Genomic DNA, 25,776 nt, shown 5'->3' with positions numbered 1-25,776 from the left:
ATATTCCCGGGAACTATAAGTATATTTACAATAGACACATATTACAGTATTATTATTAATTGATACATATTGTGTATTACCTATAGGTCATAGAACATATAGTTTATAAATTATAATACTGTATAATAACATGATTTATAAATGACTAACATTTAAATATTGCAAAAATAATTTAATTAAACTCTGATTATAGGATTGTTTCTAACAATCAAATTGAATGAAATAGAAATACAATAATATTTTTGCTATTTTTCTCAAACAATAATTTTTAATCAATTTTCTGTACTCATAGTACAGTAATTAGATTACCGAACTCTAGCGGTTTGGTTCGGTTCCTGTTTACCAAATCTTATGATCTATTGGTCTAAATTGCATATAAATTTAAAAACATTACTTTTAACGAATAAATTATTAATTATAAATAAATAAAACAATTAAATGACATTTATTAAGCCAATGTTCACTACAACGGTGTAGTCTTGTATTTCTCACATTTATTGATTTATTAATAAACTACTGTACTGTAAATACTGTATATTAATATAACATACAGTTTAGTATCGCTATATTGTAACAGTGAATACAGTTATGCCTCATAATAGTGAACATAGTATCAGCACATGTAATGTATTGCAGTATATATTCATTATGTGTTTGAATGGCTTTTGTGTTGCAAATGGCGTTCAATAGCAGTGAGTGAGTCCTCACAGGAGTTGATGTGTTTGTCACTCATTGTGGACAACAATCACATGACAAGAGTGGACATCAATACATGATTTGTGACCAAATTGTCTATACATTACATTATGTTAACCATCACTACAGACATCACCACAGAAGTGACGACAAACAATGATGACAACAAAGTGATGAACAATGGCGTCAACTACACGATCGGCATTATTGCCAATAATGAAGAAAATGATAGACCATTGATGACAGAGACAACAACCACAACATCATTGACCGCTATATCACTTCCCGATGCTCTTCAGGCCAGTTGTTGTATATCACAAGTGACCAACATATCGGTAATGACAATAATATGATATAATGTGTGATATGTGTTGTAAATGATGCTTAAATTGCCATTTGATTTGATGACAGAGTTCACCGACGACGGAAGTGGCCACTAATGAAACGGTTAAAAAAGAAAAAAGTAGTTCTCAATCGTCAACACCCACTCATAATGATGATGAAGACGATGGAAACAGTCGAAGAAGAAGTAGTCGTTTGAAGACATTAGAAGCCCGTAAAGAACAAGAAAGGACTTTATTTTCTAAACATAAAGATAGCGATGAAAACAGTGGTGACTCTTGTATTGCCAGCAATGAAATCATTGAATCAAAACACACTTTGATTGAATCTCCAAATAATATTAGTGGTAAACAAAAGAAAAAAAAGGCAAAAAAAGAGAAAAATAAAAGTAAAGACAAAAATAAAGACAAAGATCGTGACAGCGAAGGAAAGAAGAAACGAAAGAAAAAACATTCAAACGATAAAATTAATTCATATAGTGATCAAAATTATGATAAATTTAAGACACAAGACATGCATAAAAACTCAAATCCGGAGTGCTTTACAGCTCCACTTCCGCCATCACATTACGCTAACATTAAAAATAATCATTCATTAACTTCACCATCAAATAAATGTACGGATAGTGACGAGTCATCGCCGAGACCTGAGAAAGTCAAGACCAGATGGAGACGAAACAGTGAACTCGAGTTTACTCGAGAACACGGAGTCATTGTCGACCACAAACAAAATGCACAAATGCTTCCCATTTCTATAACTAAAGAAACAGAAATCCCACCGGAATTTGATGTGATTGATGAAAATATTTACTTATTTGAAAGGTTTTTAACATTTTATTAAATTGTATTAATTTTAATAAAAATATTTTCTTTTTTAAATTAGACGAAAATCTAAGAGTAAGAAAGAGACGCGAAGAATGGTTTGCGACTGTATTTTAACAAAAGAAGAGAGAATGAAGGGTTTAATTGGTTGTGGAGACGATTGTCTTAATAGGATGCTTATGATTGAATGGTATTATTATTATAATTATTATTTTTAATTTTGTTATCAATGTTTTCAATTGATTTTATTTTAATTAAGTGGTTCGCGATGTGCTTTGGGAGATCATTGTGCAAATAAACGGTTTCAAAAAGTATTTAAAATTATTATTTTTTTTAACGAATTATAGTTAATTTATTTTATTTTTGTTGCTATTTGTCTACATTAGAGACAATGTGCGAAAGTTGAACCCTTTAGGACCGCTAATAAAGGGTGGGGTTTAAGGGCTTTGGAACCGTTGCAATCGTAAGAAGCGATATTATACTAATAGTAATCTTATATTATAATTACAATAATTGATTATTATCTTAGAAATTCATTTATTATGGAATACATCGGCGAAGTGATAGATCCGCTGGATTTTCACAACAGAACTCAAAAGTATTCAAAAGAGAAGAGAGAGCACCACTTCTTTATGGCACTTAAAAGCGATGAAATAATTGACGCCACTGTTAAAGGCAATATCACCCGATTTATTAACCATAGCTGTGATCCAAATAGCGAAACTCAAAAAGTGAGTTTAAATTACATTATGTTTGATTTTATTTTGTTGTTATTGACTCTAATTTGTTTAAATAACTACTTATAGTGGACTATAAATGGAGAGCTTAGGATCGGGTTTTTTACTCAGAGATGTGTTCAGGCGGGAGAAGAGATCACTTTTGATTATCAGTTTCAGCGCTACGGGTATTCAATATTTTAATTGTATTTTTATATATATTTATTTTACACAATTTTAATTTAATTTCTGTTAAATAGAAAAGAGGCTCAAAAATGTTTTTGCGAGTCATTCAACTGTAGGGGTTATATCGGGGCCACAGAAGGTGCAAATATTCTGACTGATGGCTCAAGAATTACAAATAAACAAAAAGAAGAATTGGATGAATCAGTAGATGACGAGGAATTTCTCGAGGATCTCGCTGTAAGTATTTTTCGTATTATTTATTAATATTATGAAAAAAATATTTAGCAAAAAAAGCAGTCGTTTGTCTCAAAATTAGTCTTTAAAATTCCAAATAATTTTTTTCACAGTTGACTTCTGTCTTGTTTTTAAATAAACGATTTTTGGATATTATTATCTCTTTTGGAAACTATTACAAGAAATTAAATGCAAATAAAAGATTTGAAGGAATTTCAGCATTAATTACATAATTATTATATATATTTATACAGTACTATATTTTATATACATTACCGTCTATTGTTTAACGACTGCTTTGCTGCTAAATTGGTTTTTTAAAATTAAATTAAAATAAATATTTTGTAATAAATTGTTTGACAGCTTGAAGAAGAAATTGCCAAACTTTCTGAAGGAGAAGGTCTTAGAAATAGACAACAAGTACTTACAATGGCTCGGCTTATGGTTAGAGCTGAAGACACGGCCTCTCGAATAAAGCTAATCGATATAATAAAAGGAACGATAGAAATGACTTATCTAAGACTTTTGTTAGATTATCACGGCTTGCAATTACTGTGGAGTTGGATGGTTGAAGTAGAAGATAATGAACTTAAATCATCAATATTAGAACTTCTTGAAATTCTACCGATTCCTAACAAAACTATGTTAACTGATAGTAAAGTATACGCAGTGGTTGAGCGATGGGCTCAACAAACGGATGAGCCATTCGTTAAGAGCGATACTATTCCATCTCAATCTGAATTGCCAACCGAATGCGCTAATACAACTCAAGAGGATGTATTAGATTCTAAAGATAATATGGAGGTCGATGTAACTGAACAACTAAAGGAGGGTGTAGTCTGTGACAGCAGTGAAAACTCTGTTAACTCTGACGCCAACACTGTAAGTACTGAACAGTCAAAATCTGAAGAAACTACTGAACTATCAAAACCTGAAGAAAGTACTGAACTGTCAAAATCTGAAGAAAGTACTGAACTGTCAAAATCTGAAGAAAGTACCGAACTGTCAAAACCTGAAGAAAGTACTAAACTGTCAAAACTTGAAGAGTCAACAATAGAAGAAAATGAAACAATTGCTGAGACTTTAAATACAGAAATATGTTCGACAACACCACAAGAAATTGTAGAGGAATTAAAAGAAGAAGAAAAATCTCAAAACGAAATAGAGATGTCCTCTACTAATACAAAATCTAGTCCTCGTATAGAATTCAAAAGTTCTTCATTTACTTTAGTAATCAAACCGCGGTCTCAGCTAATTGTTGACAAATCAGATGTTTCTCAATCTCAGACTATAATTAAATCGAAGCCAAGCATAGCAGCAATGGCTCAAAAACTTTTACTTAATTGGAAAGACCTTAAAGAAGTGTTTAGAATTCCACGACTTGAAAGACAAAAACGACACGAAGACGAGAAAGAGGCGGACAGGAAGACATTAGAAGTCGAAGAGAGACGAGCGAAAGGTTTACCACTTAATTTCGATAAAAGAAATGTTGACGACAGAGACTATACTATTGCTGGCATTCTTGGCACTAAACGGAAGGGAATTAAAAGACTTTTCGAAATGAAAGATTTGTCAAACAAACGGACAGCAAATGTTTTGACACCGAATCAGATGTTAGCCTCAAATTGGAATAAAGTGAGTAAAGAAGAGCACCGGAAGATGTTTGAGATGGAAGTGGCGCAGAAGGACTATCAGGAAGCGCTGAAAAGGTATCACCAACAACTTGCTTATTATAACGCTGTTTATGGACAACATATTCAGGCACAACAACAACAACAATACTATCTACAGGAACAGTATGTTAGCACTTATGGACCCTATGATCAACAATATTATCCAAACGACCAAAACCTTTATCAACAATCTGCAGAACTTTCTGCTACTTCCGAAAGTTATGACTATAATAATGTAGAAAATGAATCAATGAATGAATTTAATCAACAGATTGCTAATTATGATGACAACAACGATGACTATTCCTTATTAAGTATTGAGACGACACCTACTTTAATACCTTTAGCTAACTTTGATAGCGAAACATATTTTGAAAGTGAGTCAACTCTAGCAATTGATAACCTGCCACACAATTGGATCACTTATAATGATATTAGTAAACCAGATAATGATAAGAAGTCATCAATTTTTGATCCCATATATCCACCTCCAGGTGTTTTTTATGAGACTATTGAAGGCAAAAAGTATTTCACTCCATTACCTATTGATAGACACAATAAAGCAGTTAATATGGTATTTGATAACAATATAACTATTCCTTTTGCGCACAATTGGACCAAATTATTAAATGATAATTTAGCTAAAAATTGGAAACACAAACTCAACCAAAATGGAGATATTTATTATTACAATAAAACTAAACACAAAAGTCAATGGATTGCACCCAAAGGTGACGAAACTGATACCGATATTTCAAATCATGAAATTTCTACTTTAGATAATGACACTAAATTCAGTGATAATGAAGACTTAGTTTTAGCATCTGATTTGACAACTGATAAAATATCACCCAAATTGAACTCAAACTTAGAACAAACAATATTTAAGTCTTTGTCAATAGAAGCCGACAGTGCAGATCCTGTTCCCGATAATGATAATGCAGTTAATTCTACTCATAGTTCACCTAATTTATTACAATCCATACTTGCATTAGAAGCTGATCCACGAAAACGACGACAAATGCTTAATTCTGTAATGCCGTCAACAACAACAGCTGCTGCAGACACCTCCTCTTCATCTAAGCCGAAGAAGTATTTATCGACGCGTCAAATCCAAGAAAACTTTCGCAACAAAATGTCTGAATATGTGGTCCATTGTCTTAATCAATACAGAAGAACTGATTGTAAAAAAGGAAGGATTGTTAATAATAATGATTTTAAATACTTGGCTCGAAAAGTATTAATTTATTTATTTTTAAAAAATGTTTTATTTTTAAATTTAAAAATTTTATTTTAATTACAGTTAACGCATACAATAATGGGTAAAGAGATTAAACAATGCAAATCATTGGAGCACTTGTCGTGTAGCGATGCCGTCAAACATAAAACTAAAGATTACGTCAAGAAATATATGGCACGATTTGGTCCATACTATAAGACAGACAATAGTAATATCGATAAAACAATGGTTAACTCACCTAAAGATGTTTTGTCACAAACAAATGATTGATTAAATTAATTGAAATATTTAGTTATTTTCAAATTGATTTGCTTGTAAATATCATAATAATTTCATTGAATTTTTATATAAATTATTTTATGTTATATATATATATATGAAATATACACACAAATAATTGTAATAATAATTATTATAAATAAGACCCTCAAAGACATGACATAAACATCACATAAAGCATGAATTAAAATTAATGTAAATTATTTTAATCAATATTTTCTCATTTCTTTATTGAATTAGATTTATGAAAATATTTTTAGCATATACTGTATAATTGTTTTATATAATAAAAGATAATTTTGTCATTAAATTAATAAATTGAAGTATATTTTAAAGTTAGCGCCGATTGACTTAAGGTTTATATTGTATTTCAATGAATGCAATGAAATGTAATGTTTTGGGCGTTTTGTTATTAATAGTCAATGTATTGAATGTGTGATACGTTTACAAGTGATGTCTAACTTGAAGTTGAATTCAATGAAAGCAATATATGTTTGAATCGATTGTCACTTGAATTGTGATCAACAATGAACTCATCCGACAAAATGACACTCAAAGACAACTCAGAGATCACCAGTTTCTTTGTCACCAAACACTCGTGGAAAGGAAAGTATGACTCAATTTGTTGTCAAAACACAACCAATAGATTTGACTGACATATCGTTGTCTTAAGGTATAAGAGAGTGCTGACCATCGGGTCTTCTGGTATATCGACGCATAATATATCATCGATGGAGTGCACCAATTCATGGCCATATCAAGAAGTGGTTAATGTGACGCCAATTATTCCCAAGACTCAGCTGTCACCGTCTGGCGCCGGTCCCACTCTGGTCACGGGTGGTAACGAATTGTTTCAATTGACTTTCAAAAAGGGCCGAAAAGTTGATTCAATGAAATTTTCGTCTGAATACAGAAGTGATATCATAACGGCTGCCCTTCATTATCGCCACAAGTTCTCTGATCCTAATTATCCCATCACTGGTTCAAACAATGAGCCGATGAAATACAGCTGTTATAAACATCACTGGTCTGATCGTAAAATTCCTGTCTTTTTAGAGATCGGAGTCTCCGGTATCAACCAATTAGATGCCATTAAACAAACTATTATTACAAGTTATCATTACAAAGATATCGATAATTTAATTATTGTATCCGATTTGTTGGGAGGTTTTGTTATATCTTATGGTGGATTCAATAGATATCATTTATTCAATTGTGATCAAAGAGATGATCTCTTAAAGAGAATATGTGAGAGTGCCTGGAATAATGTGGGAGTTGTCGTTAGGATTAAAAAAGAGACGATTACTTCGGAACACTTCCAGAGTAATCGATTTGGAAGATATAGTGATGACGATTCTGTGACTTCTTTGTTTGAGTTTAATGTCCACAAAATTAGTGCCCGACATAATTCAGAACCAATTAAAAGGATATTGTGTTTGACAGACACTTGTCTTGTCGAAAGAGATCCAAATTCCTATTTAATTGCAACATTAAGACCACTAAGTGATGTCTTTGCATTAATTAGACACACAAACAATCAGCAAATGTTTTCAATTGAGTACATTAGGGGTGAGATTAGGAGCTATACGTCCACTGATAGGGACGCCTTCTTAGCGTCGATAATGGATGGCGTCCGGGCTTCCGGTAATATTGATGTACACGTGAAGATGAGTCACAGTCAAAGAGCTCATCGTATGGCACCATACTATGCTCGAGTAGATGAAGAAGTCGAGAGCCAACATTTGAAGTTTTTACAGACACCACCAAACAATTGGACCTTCAATGACGCCATTAGAAGATTTAACGCTAACTGTGCCTACAGTGGACTCGAACATAGTGTCACTCAAGACGGACTGTTCGCTGAAAATAAAGAGAAAATGATTTTTAGTTCTTTGGCCTCATTTGCAGACAGAGATGGCGATCATATTGAGACATCAGATGAACATTTAGAACAACACTTTCAAGCCCTCAGAAGACTTGTGGCTTCTAAGGCAGGCTTTTCTTCATTTACAGCTAACCCAAGATTTAGAGAGTCTTTAGGTCTTAAAGTTGTCAGAAGTCTTAAACGAAACAACGATAATGTGATTCACTCGGCTATCGATATGTTGTGCGCTTTGATGCAGGTTTGCACTCATTTTCATCTCAAACTTATAATTAATATTCAATATTACCGCTACTTATTTTGACTGTTATTTTATAAATATTTCAAATATTTCGCATTGCATTATAAATAAATGACTTAAATATTATTGATTTTAAAAAATACATTTCTCATATAACGCTTAATATGTTTATTCTAATTATCAATTTTAGTGCATTTATTATAATAGATTTAATTAATTTTTTAAAAATTAATTACAGAATAATGATAGTAAAGTAAAAATGTCAATAAATGAAATTCAAGGGGCGTTTTGTTATTTATTTAATTAAATATTATATTTACTTTAGGAAATCTGAACTTTATTTTTGCTATATTTTAAAAATAAACAATCAGTTAAATGTCAATCTTTGCATTAAATGACTGCTTAAATAAAGTTTTTTGTTAAAAGCAGAATAAAAACTATATAATGATTTTAATATTATATTATATTACGACTGCAAATCTTATTTATCTTTATTTATTAAATTAATGAATTAAGTAATTGATTTTATGATGTTTTCAAAGTATATAATTTTTTATTTAAAAATTACAATTAAAGATCTTTTTTTAAGAGGAAATGTATATTCTGTCTCTAACTCTGGCCATTATTAACGCTAGTCTTATACATATTTACAGACAGTAACAGTAATATAAGTTTTTAGTTTTATTTAAAACATTTGATGGATGAGAGAGAGAGACTCATATTATATTACAATTAAAAATAGAGTATATTATAAATTATGAATTTATATTCAACAAACTTTGAAAATCTGTTACTCAACAATATATGTCTGTCTAATAGACAGTGTCTATTCATCTATGAATTGTATTTGTTTTTTTTATGAATAATATAAATAATTCATAGAAAACAATTAAATTTACATATACTAATATATACAGTATATATATATAAGTTAATTTTGGCAATGCTATCTAATATTTTAGCTCGTTTATAATATTTAAATTAATTTTTATATCTGAGATAATATAAATTTAAAACAAAACAATTATATTTTGTATGAATGTATTGTTTAAATATAATTTTAGCAAAATTTAATTAATTCTCCACAACTATATATATTGGCGTTTATATTGTTCTCAGATTGAGATCGAAAACACTGTCTTTAACTATAGATTTTTAAATGAATGTTATTTTAGACGATTTAATTTATAAGAGATCACATTRAATGTGTGACTAAAATAAATATTAGTTTTAGTTTATATAAACAATAGTAAAATATACAAAATAGAAATAATGAATTATTAACGACTAATCTAATTGACAGCCAATGCATGACGACTATGACCTCCGACAGGAACAGCTAAATAAAAGTTCATTGCTCTCTTCAAAAGCATTCCTCGAGAGTTTGTTGGATGTGTTGAAACTTCATGTTGACAGAGGCACCGGCGCTCTTGTGGTTTCATCAATGCTCGACTTTTTGACATTTTCATTGTGTGCTCCCTATAGTGAGACCACAGATGGTGGACACTTCGATACATTGTTGGAAATGGTGGCTACATATGGTCGACCAATATTCCGACTCTTTCAACATCCATCACTAGCTATCGTTAAGGGTGCAGGTCTTGTAATGAAAGCCATTATAGAAGAAGGAACACCTGATATATCGTCAAAAATGCAAGAATTAGCTCTGGCAGAGGGGGCTTTGCTCAGACATATACACATCGCTTTATTCTCATTTTCATCTGATGGAAGGTTCCTTCCCGTACAGCACTTGTCCCGACAATTGGTCAGTTTGTGGACCACTGATAATGGAATTGCCTCTACTTTACTCAAAAGGATTATTCCAATCGGTCTTTTAAATTACTTGGATTCCGATGAAAAGCCGCCTAAAGAGGCGATTCATAGTTTGTTAGTTAGAGATAACTTAAAGTTAGCACAAAATCATTCGCTAAAAAATACGAGTCGTTTGGATATTATTCGTGATATCCATCCATCGGTTCGCGTCATTGAAAGACATTTGGATAATGTTTTTCAACATTGGAGACAAAGAATTGGAATTCAGAAAAAAGACGATCCAAAGCTTATGCAGAGACCGGTTGTCTTAAGAAAGAGAAGGGAAAGAGTAAAATCTACTGATAATTGGAATCTATTATATTACCAATTCTGGAGGGATCACTCAAAACCTGATCTTATCTGGAATTTTAAGACAAGAGAAGAATTGCGGGACGCGTTAGTCAATGAAATGAGAATTTTTTTGTCTGACAAAGAGTTGTGTGGAAATCAAATAATTAGTTGGAATCACACAGAGTTTGAAGTGCAATACCAATCACTTAATGAAGAAATTAAAATTGGATTTTATTATTTGAGACTTCTTTTAGAAGAAGACACGGCCGGTGAATCAAATCTTACGGATAGACTTCTTATAAAAGATCCCAAAGAATTTTTTAATGATCTCTACCACCGATTTTTGTTGAATTCCAAGTCACCAATGAAGGCATCTTGTCTTCAGGCGATGTCTATTGTTTATAGTGTTTATCACGAAGATATTGGTGCCTTCAATGACACTAAGTTTATAGTATCGATGTTAGAGAGGACTTCAGATAAAACAGAAAGAGATCGACTTATTATTTTTATATCAAAACTTATTGTCAATAAACACAACGCTAAAGAGTTTATTGACTCGGGAGGTGTCCGAGTTTTAGTTGATTTAATAACATTAGCACATCTTCATGTAAATAGAGCTACTGTTCCCACACAAACTAATGTAATAGAAGCTTCTCCAGAGATAATGGCTATGGGATCTTCAGAAAAGGAATGGTATATCGGAGACGCAGAGAAGGAAAGGAAGGGTCCCTTCAGTTTTGCTGAGATCAAAGAGTTTTGGTCAAAGAATACTTTAAGTCCGAAAACAAAATGCTGGGCTCAGGGACTTGAAAGTTGGAAACCATTGATTCATGTGCCACAACTTAAATGGACTTTAATTGCTTCAAATAATCCACTTTTAAATGAAAGTGAACTTTCAGTTCTAATTTTGAATATATTGATAAAAATATCTGAATTATATCCAAACCGTGACTCTGATAACGCTATTATTAGACCACTACCTAAAGTTAAGCGCATTCTATCCGATTCATTAGTTTTACCGCATATCGTCCAACTGTTACTGACATTTGATCCAACAATTGTCGAGAGAGTGGCCACTCTGTTAGCTCTTGTAATGCAAGACAATCCAGGATTACCACGACTTTATCAAACCGGTCTCTTTTATTTTATATTAATGTATACCGGATCTAATTTATTACCAATTGGACGACTTCTTTCTATTAGTCACGGAAATCAAGCGTTTAGATCTGAAGATAATTCAAATTTATCGATTCTTCAAAGAAGTGTTTTGGGACAGTTATTACCAGAAGCTATGATATGTTATTTGGAAAACTATGGACCGGAAAAGTTTGCGCAAACATTTTTGGGTGAATTTGATACTCCAGAAGCCATTTGGAGTACTGAAATGAGACGACTAATGATTGAAAAGATTGCTTCACATATCGCAGACTTTAGTCCACGACTTCGCTCTAATACCAGAGCATTATATCAATACTGTCCGATACCTCCCATACAATATCCTCAGTTAGAATTTGAATTGTTTGGTAATATTTATTATTTAAAGAATTTATGTGATATTAACCGATTCCCTGATTGGGAAATCAAAGATCCGGTTCAGTTCTTGCGTGATCTTCTCGAACTATGGAAAGTGGAAATCGAAAAGAAGCCAAACTCCATGTCCATCGAAGATGCCTACAATGTATTAGGTTTAGGGAGAGATTTTAGTGAAGGCCGAGAATTAGATGAAAATAAAGTACGAAAAGCATACTTCAAATTCGCTCAACAGTTCCATCCGGACAAGAATCCAGAGGGAAGAGATCGCTTTGAAGAAGTGAACAAAGCGTATGAATTTTTGTGTTCAAAGAATGTCCGAAATAAGTGCAACGGACCCGACCCGCAAAATATAACTCTTATACTTCGGGCTCAAAGTATACTCTTTAACCGCTATTCAGAACCATTACATCCATACAAATATTCCGGATATCCGATGCTTATAAAGACATTACAATTAGAGACAGACGACGACCAGCTGTTCTCTAAACCTTATCCTTTGTTACCGTCTGCTTGTGAAACGGCATTTTATACCGTCAAGTGCTCTGCTCTTAACGCTGAAGAATTGCGTCGCGAAGGAGGACTTGAGATATTATGCAAGGCTTTCAACCGATGTGTGTCTGTATTGTCTGCTTCTTCTAAAGTGACCGATGTTTCTGTTGAAGTCTGTACTCATATTGTCCGGTGTTTTACAGTTAGTGCTTCTTTCACCGCTTGTCGACATAAAATCTCTGAAATGACATCAATATCTCGAGATATTTGTCGAGTTTTATATTTCAAACATTTGCCTAAATTATGTATAGTAGCCGTTGAATGTGTGGCTGCTTTTGCAGCCGATCCTAATCTACAACTTCAACTTTTCAAATCCGGTGCACTTTTTAGTTTATTATTGTTTTTATTCAAATATGATTACACTCTCGAGGAAGGAGGCGTTGAATCAAGCGAAGAATCTAATCAACAACAAGTGGCCAATCAATTGGCAAAGTCAAGTCTCATAGCTGTGGCCCGAATCGCCCAAAACTTATCTTCTAAATCGGATACACTTGACTCTCAATTTTATCCATTGATACGTCAATCAACAATAGCATTATTGACACCATATTTGGCCAAACAGTTAGAAACGACCAGTACTTCAGATATATTAAAAACATTAAATAGTAATATAGAGAATCCATACCTTATTTGGGATAACTCTACTAGAGCTGAGCTCACAGATTATTTAGAGACTCAACAGAGAGAAAATATGAGAAGTGGTGAGTGTCCGGACACAACATATGGCTCGACATTTGAATTTTCGAGCCATAAGGAAGAACTTATTGTCGGCGACATATTTGTTCGCATATATAACGATCAACCAATGTTTCCTTTAGAAACCCCCAAGAGATTTACTATAGATTTACTTGACTACTTGGGATCACAGGCACAGTATCTGCAATCGGCACTCAATTTAGTCTCGACATCAACCGGTAGTTTAAATACAAATCGATTAAATAACATAAAAGTGTGTTTAAACGCTTTAAATTGTGTTATAATTCATAATAATGGAGTCGAGATGCAATGTATCGGTCATTTCAAACTACTATTCAGTTTACTTCGTTTGGACCAAATGTCAGATTTACAGACATTGGCGGTCAATGTGATCGCTAGTGTTTCGGGCAATAAAGACTGTGTACAAGATATTGCTTCATCTGAAGTATTGGTTTACTTATTAATGGTTTTACATCCAACTAAACAAACAGATGACTATACAAAACAATTGGTTGTTTTGACAGCTCTGACACCACTCATGTTTAACACAAAGTTAATCAAAGAAGCCTTAACTAAGGGTGCGATTCTTTATTTGCTCACTCTTTACGCCAAATCCAATAATTTTGAAGTTCGCGAAAAAGCGGCCGAACTGTTGTCCAAAATGACGAGCGATAAGCTGAATGGTCCGCGAATTAAGTTAATTTTGCATAAGTTTGTGCCGTCACTCTTCATTGACGCCATGAAAGATTCGCCACAAACTGCTGTCCACTTGTTTGACGGAACACAAGAAAATCCCGAACTTATTTGGAATGAATCGGCGAGACGTTGTGTTTGCGATACACTAATAAAAATGTGTGAAGAGTTATATACCGAACAAATGAATAACCCGTCGAGTGTTTGGAAATTAGACAATGACTTTGAAATTAAATTACCCGTTGGTTTTGGCGAGTTTGTCATCGCCGGTGTTTACCTCCGGCTATACGTACAGAACCCGAGTTGGGTCGTTAGGAAACCTAAAGAATTTCTTACAGAATTACTCGACACCGCAAAGTTGTTGATGGAGAAAGAAGAGGCCACTCAGGTCTGCCATTGAATTACATTTAATATTAATTTTTCTTCGGGTCTTAATTAGTGAATTGTCTTTTAGGTCGAGAAACTAGAATTAGTGACTAACGCCTTGACATGCCTTTTACAAACACAGTCGGCACTCTTGGATTCAGTTCCAGCCATGGGTCACATCCAAGCATTTGTTAATAATTTATCGAACAGAAGGCATGAATCAATTCCCAAGAGTTGTCTACAAATATTGCGTCAAATGAGCGAAAACAAGACGTGTATTGAGTCAATGATTAGTTGTAAATATTTATTGACACAAATATATTTTGTTATTAAAACGTACGAAACATTAACGTGTATATCATGTGAGACGTTAAGTAAACTCTTTGAAATCGATTCAATCGATGAGTTGGTTAGTCAGGCCATCAAAATTGAATTAATTCATTATTTACTTAAACTCTTGGATACGAAACAATCGCAACACAATAGCTCAACCAAAGCACAAATCGTCCAAATTTTGAAATCTATGCTTAAAAGTAATGCTTTCGGACAACAAGTCAATGATTTATTAGACAAATCAGTCGTTTGGTCCGAATATAGGGATCAAAAGCACGACTTATTTATTACAAACACACAAATCTCTGGTTATTTAACCGGTAAACAAACAATTAATTAATTAAATATCTAATATTTCGCAATTATTTTATCAAATTTTATTATAACATTATTTTATAATTATAGGATCGACTGTACAAACAGCCGGTTATCTAACTCAGGGCACTTCAGTTAACTCAATGCCATCATCTCCTCCACCCCTTTGAATCCTTATTGAGAACGCAATACTATTTATAAAAATATATATTTTTATCTTCAATGAAGACTATAAGCATTGTATTTTATCCTTAAATTTATATATAAAAAATTGTATCAAATGTTATTACGAGAAAATTGATTTATACTTTAATATATTTATAAATTTGTTATAAATTAAAATTTTTGATGCTATTCTCTGAATCATATTTTCTTATTTATATTGCTGTGATTTAGAGCTCTTTATTTAGTTTTTATGTAAAATAAAAAATATCTTTGCTCTAAAAAATATGTCAATTCATTGATACTATAGTATATACGATATGTCATTATAATACATTATATATATATATATAAATATAGATTTTTATTTACAGAGCTCTTGTGGTACAAAATCGATGCCATTTACAGGAATCTGATAATTATTTATCTCGAGATTGCATCACATAATAGATTACAAAAGTGGTTAAAGTATTGAATTCATGCGTAAAGGTTTTCAATTTGTATCATTTAATTGCAACAAACGATTATTTAATGATTGCATTTATCGGACGATAAATAACGAAATATACCGTAACTTATAAACTCTTTGATCTGAATTCAGTTTTAAAGAGTTAACTAAATGTCTAATGTCTTGTGTCCACACAAATCAAATTATATATAATATAATAAATTAAAAGCTATACCGCTATACGATATGCTGTTTATATGATATACTGTATATAATATTATATATACTGTAGTACTGTAAATGCGAATCAATGGTTAGGCGCACACTATTAAGCAGACTCTGTATGAACTGTAGGCATAACTTTCACCAAAACTATGGAATCGTTTTCTATATAAAACAACCAAAAGTTGTCCTAAAATTGATGATCACTGTCTGGACAAACAATTTTTATTTTATAAAACTTTGTTTACAACATATATGATATATAAATATGTAGACATAGAGTACATAAAATATAACTTATATTACAAATTTGATATAATGTGCTAAAACTTAGTCGAGCCATGAATTATAGCGGAACCACATCTTCTTGTGAACCGAAGACTTCAAAACTAAAGAAAAAAGATTTAAATTATCTCAAAGACGACCCATTCCTGGTATGTCTTACTTTTATCTGACATTTATGTTAATCTTAAAACGTTTCATAAAATATAATCTATTGAAATAATATATTAATAAAGTATTATATAATCACATATTGTATTATTAATATTAACTCTAAATATCATTTATCATAAGTTATGTGATTTATAAAAATTTACATTAAATACTGTATATTATAAATGGTGTTATGTATAATGTAAATCACAATTTAAATTAATCTTTTAGTAGATTATTTTTTTATAGTTATTTAATTATAATATTAATAAATATAATTTGCATTATTTATTGCAATAACATACAGTATATACAGTATTTTAATTGATGAGAGATATCGAAAGTAGAATAAATACATTAAAGATTATTTTACAAAATTATTAAAATATTGTTACATACGGTATATATGTATTAATATATAATTTAAATTATATCAAAAATTTTTAGTCTAATTCTAAGTCCAACTTTAATATTCTTATAAAAGATTGTATTCGTCATAATCTTATATAATTAAACTAATAATTAAAAATTTATTTAATAATTTTGATAAAAAAGATAACTCAAATTGTTCATAACTTTGTAATAAATAATAATATCATTAATTGGTTATATTTGATAAAGTATTTATATAATTAAAAATTATATTTTGGAATTTTATGTTTAAATATAAAAAATATATTTTCTAACATTTAATTTTCCTAAATAACCATGGTAGCTTATTATTACATTATATCTTTTCATATAAAATGTTATCGAATGACAATTACTGTATTTTATGGTATTTTTTATTTCATTGCAAACGTGATTTGAAAATAGGGTGCATTTATTTTATGGGAAATATTTTGTTATTTATAATCAACTAAATAATCAAATAATAGATGATATATTATAGCTTTGTTTCAACTAATGTTTATATTATATAAAATTTATTGTAAGTTATATGCAATAAATAGAAAATATATTTATAAAAAGTAACGTATTTTAGTATGATTTTTAATGTGATTATTTAATGAAATAAATTTACAAAAGCTAAAAACATTTTAAATTTTCAAAAATATAATTAGTGTCTATACATAAATTTATAGATAGTCTATTTTGTATATACTGTATAATATAATAATTATTGTAATATTTTTTTATATGTTATTTTCTTAATTTACTTATAAATAGTAGTTTAAATATTGTATATATTTATTTATATTATTTATAATCTTTAATAAATTTATCATATTAAATAAGTATTTAAAATAATAGATTTATAAATTATTTAAATGTATTATTAAAGTGATAAAGTTAATGTCCAAAATTTATATTTACTGTATATGTAATACAGTATATAGTATATGAATTGATGACATAACTTTATATATACTATTGATAAAGTATAAAATTGATACTGTATTTTATGATATAATGTATAATAATATTATTTATAATGTGATATAATATATTATAATACGTTTTTGCTACAAATCAATAATGTAATATGTTTTTGAATTATTAACAAACTTATTAAAAAAACTTTTAACAAATCAAGATATAGTGTAATAGAGTTGTGAACTCGTGTATCAAAATCAACAAATATTTATTGAACGAAACTATTGAATAGAAATTATATATTAAATATTTATGTTATAAATTTTTATCAATTACTAATCAAACGTTTGTTTTAGACCTTTAGATATTACATGTATAAAACAATTAATCATTTTTAATTTTTAATATTCTTTAAACTTTTATTCTCTAATAAAATTAATAATATTATATCTTTATTATTATTTAATTCAAAAATATTTAACACATTTCATTGTTTTAATAACATGAGAGCATCAATATTAAACTTCAGGTTTAATATAAATGAGAATTTTGTTTACAACTTAATTATGTCATTGACTTAAACTTCTTTATTATGAATTAACTTTTGTTTATTAATTCTAAATAATTTTTTTTCTAAAATTAAATTTATTTATTAAACTTTATATATTGTATCTATTATTAAAGTTTAGCATTTTTAACAATTAATCAATTAAATGCTTGTCGTTAGACATCAAATACTGTACATATTATATTATATACTAATATATTACACATTCAAAAGTCTGCAGTATATATTTGTTGTTAATAACTTAATATTGTTAATATATGTTTTATAAATTTTATTAAATATCATTTAACTTATTTCAATATTATCAAATTTTGTATCGATATGATAACATTAGACATTTGATATGTAGACATAAAAATTAATTTAAATTATCTGTAGATACAAATTTTAGTTTAGTTGTTTATTTGAAATAACATTGACAAATGAGTTTTTTAAATAGCAAATTTTTCAAATATTTTTACATTTTATTTAAATCATAAATAGATATATATTATATTGTATATATTACCGTAATACATTTTTAATTTTTTAAAAATTTACATAAAAAATATTTTGTAAAATCGAAGAAATTGTCTATTAATTAAGTGATTAGAAAATTATAACAATTATTTGATAAAATTAGCATTAAATATACAATAATAACATATTTGCAACATTATAGATTTGTTGTATAGATGTTTGATTATTGTAGATTTTAATTAAATTTTAATTTTTAGTTGATTTTTTACATTTGAAAATGAAATTTTAAAAATTAATTGCATTACAAATGCATTGTTATCCTTAAACAAGTTTTAAATATATCAGTCAAACAAATATATAGTTTATAATAATGTATACGAGGTTTAATAGTGCATATGGTATTGATTTTTTACACTTTTTACTATTTTTAGTAATATAAGTTAAGCTATATTTTAATGTAAGTATATTTACTTTTCAATAATTTAAATAAACACTATAATATTATAATTTATATTGTTTTTAACACATTTTTAAAACTTTCAATTGTTGTGTAGTAGTGTGACAAACAGTACACTTAAATTTGTAATAAGTATAGAAATTAGAAATTGATAAATTTAAATATAAATCAAATATTATATATTTAAATTTGAATAAAATAGCTAAATTAGTTTATATAATATACTGTAATTTAATTATTGTACTATTATTTACGTTATGTATACTTATACAAAAAAAACTCTTTGATTATTACTTGAATACAACTATTTGGTAAATGAAATTATATTGAAATGATAAATTACTATTAATAATTATACAGAATATTACCAAAAATGATAAATAATTAAAACGTATGATTTATTAAATAGTAATGAATAATAGTCAACAAGACTTTAGGTGGCAAATCAAATCGTTATACAAAATCAAAACTACAGTATATTTAGTCGAAAACAAACTTAATGTAAATGTATATAAAGTCCTAAAATTCAAAGGCTTATCGATTGATAGCCGACTCACATATAAAATGATTTTTATTTTCAATTCAATTCATATGTTTAATACAACTTTGCTTTGAGTTTATCAAAATTACCCATCGCTTTGATATTTATCTGTAATGTATCAAAACTATAAAATATTTTGTTGTTTTTTGACATACATTTAATATTTTAGTATAAACATTCTGCACAACAATTGTATATATTATTATAAAACATTAATAAAAAATAATTACTTTTTCTATAAACTAAGTTAATTATATTTAAAAGTCTAATAACATTTAGTATATAATTGCAACTATTTTTTCATATGTTTGATGTGTTTCATATATAATATTACAAATCATCTTACATTAGATGCTATAAATTCTCTATTGGTTTCAAATCATTCATCATTTTTATTGAAATTATTGTTTTTTATATTAAATATTTTTAGTTTTGAAATTACATTCACAGAATATTTATAAATTATAAAAATGTATTAATGTATTGATATTATATACAGTAGATTACCAATGTATGTAAATAATTTACGAATATTGCATTTTATAAATTTAATAACTTAGTATTTAATGTATTATACAGTATTAATTTGTCATTAATTTTTTTACTTCATTATATTATTTGATTTATATATATATTTGAAGTGTCTGTTTTTATATAATAAAAATATAGATGATTTTTATTTAGTTTAAAATATTGAATATTATATTGTCTCAAATAAATATTATTATTAACATATGTAAATTATTTATAAATATATATATCATATATATTATATTTATTACGATTATGAGTGTACTATAAAATATAATTTGTGTAATTTGTTTAATGATAGTAATAATCTCAATATTATAATTCTCATTTGCTATTAAAGCACCAATTTGTTAATTAAATTTTTGTTTAATATAATAATTATAGTAATATTAATAAAACAGTTGCAGTTATTTATAGACTAAAATCATAACATTTACTGTATGTAATAATCACTTGACATAATTATTCATTTGATTTTATACATTAATTTTAATAATTTTTACAAAATTTTTTTTGCTATATTAAATAATAATTAAATATATATATATATATATATATACTACATAGTGAAACATTTAACATAATTTTAATATATATTATTATGTTTCTAAAAGATATATTTTTAAATAAAAGTATTAGATATAATTTGCCCGAACCCTAAATATAAGATATATATATATATATAAACAAAATATTAAGTTAAGGTTTGTACTGTAAGTCTAAACTTGTCATAAATGTATAAATAATAAAAAGCATAATATTTTTACTTATATTAATGTTATGTCCTTCAAGATTATAACTGATTCGTGACTAAAACATAATGGTTGGCTAAAATCTATTTTATTATCTACAAACCAAAATTACCAATCATTATATTTTTGTTGTTGAATTGTAAACTTTTTTTGCTAGTCTTTATAACAAAAATTTATATGAAATCATTAATCAATAAAAATATAATATATTCTTATAAAAGTTCACATTTAAAAAATTATTTCAAACTCTTTAAATTTAATAAATATTTTTGAAATTTTGTATTTAAGATAATATTATTAAAGTAAATATTACTATTTATTTAACTTCAATATAATGCCATACAATGATACAAACATATATAAGAAAATTTTCAATACATAAATTAATTAAGCACAAGAATGAAAATTATAATTTGTATTTTTATATTAATCAATAGGCTGTTTAGCGTTAATTATTAATTAATAAAAATTATAATTTTATGTTTTATTCAAAGGTCAGTAAATAAAAATTATTAAAAAATTTATGATAATTTAAATATATTTTCTACTAAGAATTTTTTTAACTATTTTATTAGAAATTAATAATTTTGATTAGAAATTTATGATATAAACATTTTTAAATATTTGAAAATAAATAATATTGGATAAGCACTTCAATGAAGTCTTTATTTTTAAATAAATTAACGTTTGAATGAAACGAAATATTTACAAAAATTATTTGTTTACTTTAGTTTCAATTAATTTATATTTTTTATATAATATTTGTACATTTAGTATTGTAATTGTTTTGTTGTAAATATGCATTGATTATATTTTAAACTTTTTTTTATATAAAATAACATTTTATAAATACAATAAAATTTAGTTTTTCATTTAGTTCATATAGTATTGTAGTTTTATATTTACATAATTATAAAATATTGCAATTAACAAACATTTTTATATTTTATTTATAGTTTTAATAAAATACGAAATAGCAAGTTTAGTTATTTCAAATTATTTTAATATGAAAATTATAGTAATTATATCAATTGATAAATATTTGCTAATTATATTGGCAATAATTACTTTTAATTATGCAAAACTACTAGATTTATGATAAATTAAAATTAAAAATTCTTTATATTATATTAAACATCAATTAGATTAATTGATGTTAGATTTTTAGCAATTTGTTTTCATATATAAATTAGTAAAAACAATGATTGTATAATACAGTATTATATACAATGTATATAATCAATAAAAATGATTACATGTCTTATGCAGATCACGAATGTTAGGCAATTAAACTCTAATAGCAACACAATGTCAACTCATTTTGTATTAATTTTCAAAGTTTATAATTATTACTCAAAACAAATATGTAGTGTATATCAGATACAATAAGTGATACATTATTTTATTAAACTATAAATTGCTTTCTATTATATAATGCAAATTCTTGTATAGCATTGAAAACATTTTTTATTGCATTCATTATATTACATTACATTTTTATGATACATATATAGTATATTATGAGATACCATATCTTAGATCTTATATACGTTTTTCAGCGGTTAAGTTATTTGTTGGAAAGCATACTACTGTATAAAAAACAACAAAATCTTACATTTTCTATATTTAATATATAATTACATACAAACAAAATGTTGATTTTTTGAGTTATAAATAAAGTGTAGCTTATTAATTATTAAACAATAAGTTAAGTAAATTAAAATTTTACACATAATTAATTTTTATGAAAATAAATTTGCAAACATTTCTGTTTTGTTATATTATACTATATATATATATATATATAATATTACGATTTCAATTAAATTACATGAAATACAACGAAATACAATATATTTTATTTATTGTTTATTTGAATTTAAATTATTTTTATATCTTTATTTAATTTAAATTATATAAGTAAAAATATATGATATGATTATTATATATATAAATTTCCATTAATTTTAAATTGTATTTTTATTTTATTGTATAGATATAATAAGATTTTAAAATATTTATCAGTCTTACAAAATTATAACATCTATTATATATTTTTATTTTTAAGTTGAAATATTTATATTAGAGAAGAAATTGTTATGAAGAAACTAAAATACTAAATGTTATATAAATAGTATATTATTCAATAGATATTAGTTTAAAATTTTGTGAATAAATAGTAGAACTTAAAAGACTATTTCAGAATAAATATTAACTTAATTTAATTGAACAATAAATACATGACTTATTTAAAAAAATAAAATTATTTTTATAATTTTTCTAATGTTAGAATAATAAAGTTCTTCTTTCGATTTGTAAAAAATGATTAAAATAAATGTCATTTAATTAATAATTTATATCTACATATGTGATCCAAATTGCAGATCAATCGGATTTAAAACAAAAAAGTTATTCAATTAAATCAAATTTACTTATAATGTGATGTATAGAGAAAAATGCTAACTTTGATCTCCGAAAAACTCGTCCCTGCAATCAATTGTCACCAAATTTTTTGGTGATATTATATTTAGATGTTTTTGACAAAATATGAAAATGTTAATAAAAAAACTTAAATTTATAAAATAATATTAATCATATAAAAGTTATTTTTAATATACAAATAAATTTAAATTTAAATTTTAAGTATTTGTTTAATTGTATATAAATGTGATTTATTTGTTGTTAATTTTAGATAAGTAATACTAAAAATTAATTTTATATACAGTATTATATAAAAATATAATATAATATTTTGATTAAACTTTATAAACACAAAAGCATTAAATTATTTTTATAGAAGTTTTCATTATTTTTGAAAATACAATGAAATTCATTAATCATTAGTTAGTTTTGATTGCAATGCAAACACAAAAATGTTTTTTWAGAATATATTAATATAGACTGTAATCAAGTCTTAGAATACTTTAAATTCTATATAAACGACAAAAACTAAGAATTGGATTATTTATTAACCATTCCTTACAATAGATGTCACTATAAGTGCCGTTCATTTCAATACATTTAAAACATTTGTATGAATGAAGTGAATGTTGTGTTTGAATCTAATAATAATATAATAATAATAATAATAATAATAATAATAATAATAATAATAATAATAACGATATAAATGAATGAATAAATAAAACAATATTTGTATTGAATTTGAAAACACAATACAAACAGAGTGTCAGTTAATCTATGGATCAATTCAAGTGATCGTACAGTGAAAGTGATGGACAAACTGACACTCATATCGTGGACTCTATTTTTGGCGGCCGATCTGTTGGCCATTATATCGTTAATACTTCCCGATTGGATTGTGTCGGACGTCGGCGGAGAGACCCGATTGGGACTCTTGAGGTCATGCGTTGCTATATATGGCCGAAACACGTATTGCTTTCCGCCGCGACTGCAGACAGAATGGACTCTGACATTGATATCAATAATCGGTGGATGTGTTTGTGTGACGACAACTGTAATACTCTTCATAGTCTCCAATTGGAACCATTCGGTGATATCGTCTGCCCGTTGGTTCGGCTTTGCAGCGATGGTTCAGTTCTGTTTGGCCGCAGTTATCTTTCCCATGGGTTTCACTGTTGAGTCGATCGGTGGTCAACCCTATCAATTGCCGAGTTCTCATCAGGTCTGACCGTATCATCATTTGATGTATACATCAAATTAAAAGTTGATTTGTTTTGTCACCAATAGGTCGGCATTTCTTACATATTCTTTGTACTTTCGCTTTGGATTACGTGAGTCCCGACACATGTTTGTCCACTAAATAATTTAATGCAAAATCTGTTTTTATGAAAATTTTTATAGAGTTATATCTGAATTATTTGCCGGCAAAGTCTGTATGCCTCACCTCTAACATCGGTTACAACAAGTGATTGACATTTATGTTAAATCACTATATTATGGAAATATCATTAATACTAATACTTTTAATTGAACACAAAGTTGTGTCATATATTGCATTGATTTGTCTCCAAACAACTCATCTTAATTGGGTTTACAATTGTTTTGTAGATTTATTAATCAATTTAAATGATAATTCATAGATTTGTTGCCACACTTTAAGTATACTCTATAATTGAAAAAATAAATGGTTTAATATAATACCTTAATTGATAATTAAATTAGTAAATTATATAATTATTGATAATAACAATAATATTTATAATTATTTTTGTAAATAAAAATGTAAATATGCAATAAAAATATTTTATTTGTGATTAAGGATGTGACAAATTAATGATTTTGTAAATAAAATATTTAAAATTAGACAGTTATATTAAAACAATTAAATATTTCAATTTATTAAAATTCTCAATTTTTTTTGTTACATAACTTCAAGTTACATGAAATTATTTTTATTATTAAATAATATATTAATAATTCGAGGTATTGTTTATTTTATAAACATGGCTAATAAAATTTACATTTTAAATTATCTCAAAAATATATTGTAGACACATATTATTTTGTATAAAAATCAATATAAAATTTTTTAAATCTATGGATCGTATTGTCTCACGTTTTAATGAGTAAATTATATTTTCACATATTTATAACAAAATTAAAATATTTAATCTTAGAAAAATTGATTTAATAAGTTTTGATTTTCAGATATAATAGATAAATATAAATATATATAATGTTAATGATATAGCGGTATAATTAATACGTTAATATAATATATATATATATWTATGTTTATTTAAAAATGGTGTCAATTTTATTAATTTCAATAACATTTATACAGAATTATATTTTGATACTATTTTTTATACATTTGACAACTAAGTTATTGAGTTAAATGTGATTTTAGATTTTAAAATTGCAGTTTAATATATATATATATATTGAATTCTCTGTAGATTTTATATTTTGGTTTTAAAACACAAGTCATACAATATTTTGATTTTTTCATCTTTTTTTATCAATTCATTCATTTAATGTCAATAACTATACACATCGATA

General features: G+C 27.0%; 3 protein-coding genes across 3 annotated transcripts; all 3 read left to right on the top strand.

Moving 5' to 3' along the window:
• Positions 1–615: 615 nt before the first annotated feature.
• On the top strand, positions 616–6,278 carry LOC128965363 (histone-lysine N-methyltransferase SETD2-like). The gene is made up of 10 exons (XM_054312039.1): positions 616–1,031; positions 1,108–1,859; positions 1,921–2,049; positions 2,119–2,170; positions 2,246–2,322; positions 2,389–2,590; positions 2,666–2,763; positions 2,836–2,998; positions 3,359–5,905; positions 5,972–6,278. The coding sequence occupies exons 1-10, from the start codon at positions 807–809 to the stop codon at positions 6,176–6,178; spliced, it is 4,452 nt and encodes a 1,483-aa protein (XP_054168014.1). The 5' UTR covers positions 616–806; the 3' UTR covers positions 6,179–6,278.
• Positions 6,279–6,601: 323 nt separating this feature from the next.
• Positions 6,602–15,068, top strand: LOC128965292 (dnaJ homolog subfamily C member 13-like). The gene is made up of 5 exons (XM_054311942.1): positions 6,602–6,797; positions 6,861–8,310; positions 9,614–14,272; positions 14,339–14,903; positions 14,989–15,068. Exons 1-5 carry the CDS (start codon positions 6,715–6,717, stop codon positions 15,066–15,068), a joined length of 6,837 nt encoding a protein of 2,278 aa, XP_054167917.1. The 5' UTR covers positions 6,602–6,714.
• An 8,851-nt stretch (positions 15,069–23,919) lies between these two features.
• On the top strand, positions 23,920–24,712 carry LOC128965659 (uncharacterized protein C16orf52 homolog A-like). The gene is made up of 3 exons (XM_054312401.1): positions 23,920–24,436; positions 24,502–24,545; positions 24,616–24,712. The coding sequence occupies exons 1-3, from the start codon at positions 24,026–24,028 to the stop codon at positions 24,662–24,664; spliced, it is 504 nt and encodes a 167-aa protein (XP_054168376.1). The 5' UTR covers positions 23,920–24,025; the 3' UTR covers positions 24,665–24,712.
• The last annotated feature ends 1,064 nt before the right edge of the window (positions 24,713–25,776 follow it).

This window comes from Oppia nitens, unplaced genomic scaffold (assembly GCF_028296485.1).
Source record: "Oppia nitens isolate AA-2021 unplaced genomic scaffold, nextdenovo-longstitch-racon4-pilon3 scaffold17_pilon_pilon_pilon, whole genome shotgun sequence".
Classification (NCBI taxonomy): domain Eukaryota; kingdom Metazoa; phylum Arthropoda; class Arachnida; order Sarcoptiformes; family Oppiidae; genus Oppia; species Oppia nitens.
The sequence above is the reverse complement of the archived record's forward strand: the minus strand, read 5'-3'. Positions and strand labels throughout refer to the sequence as shown.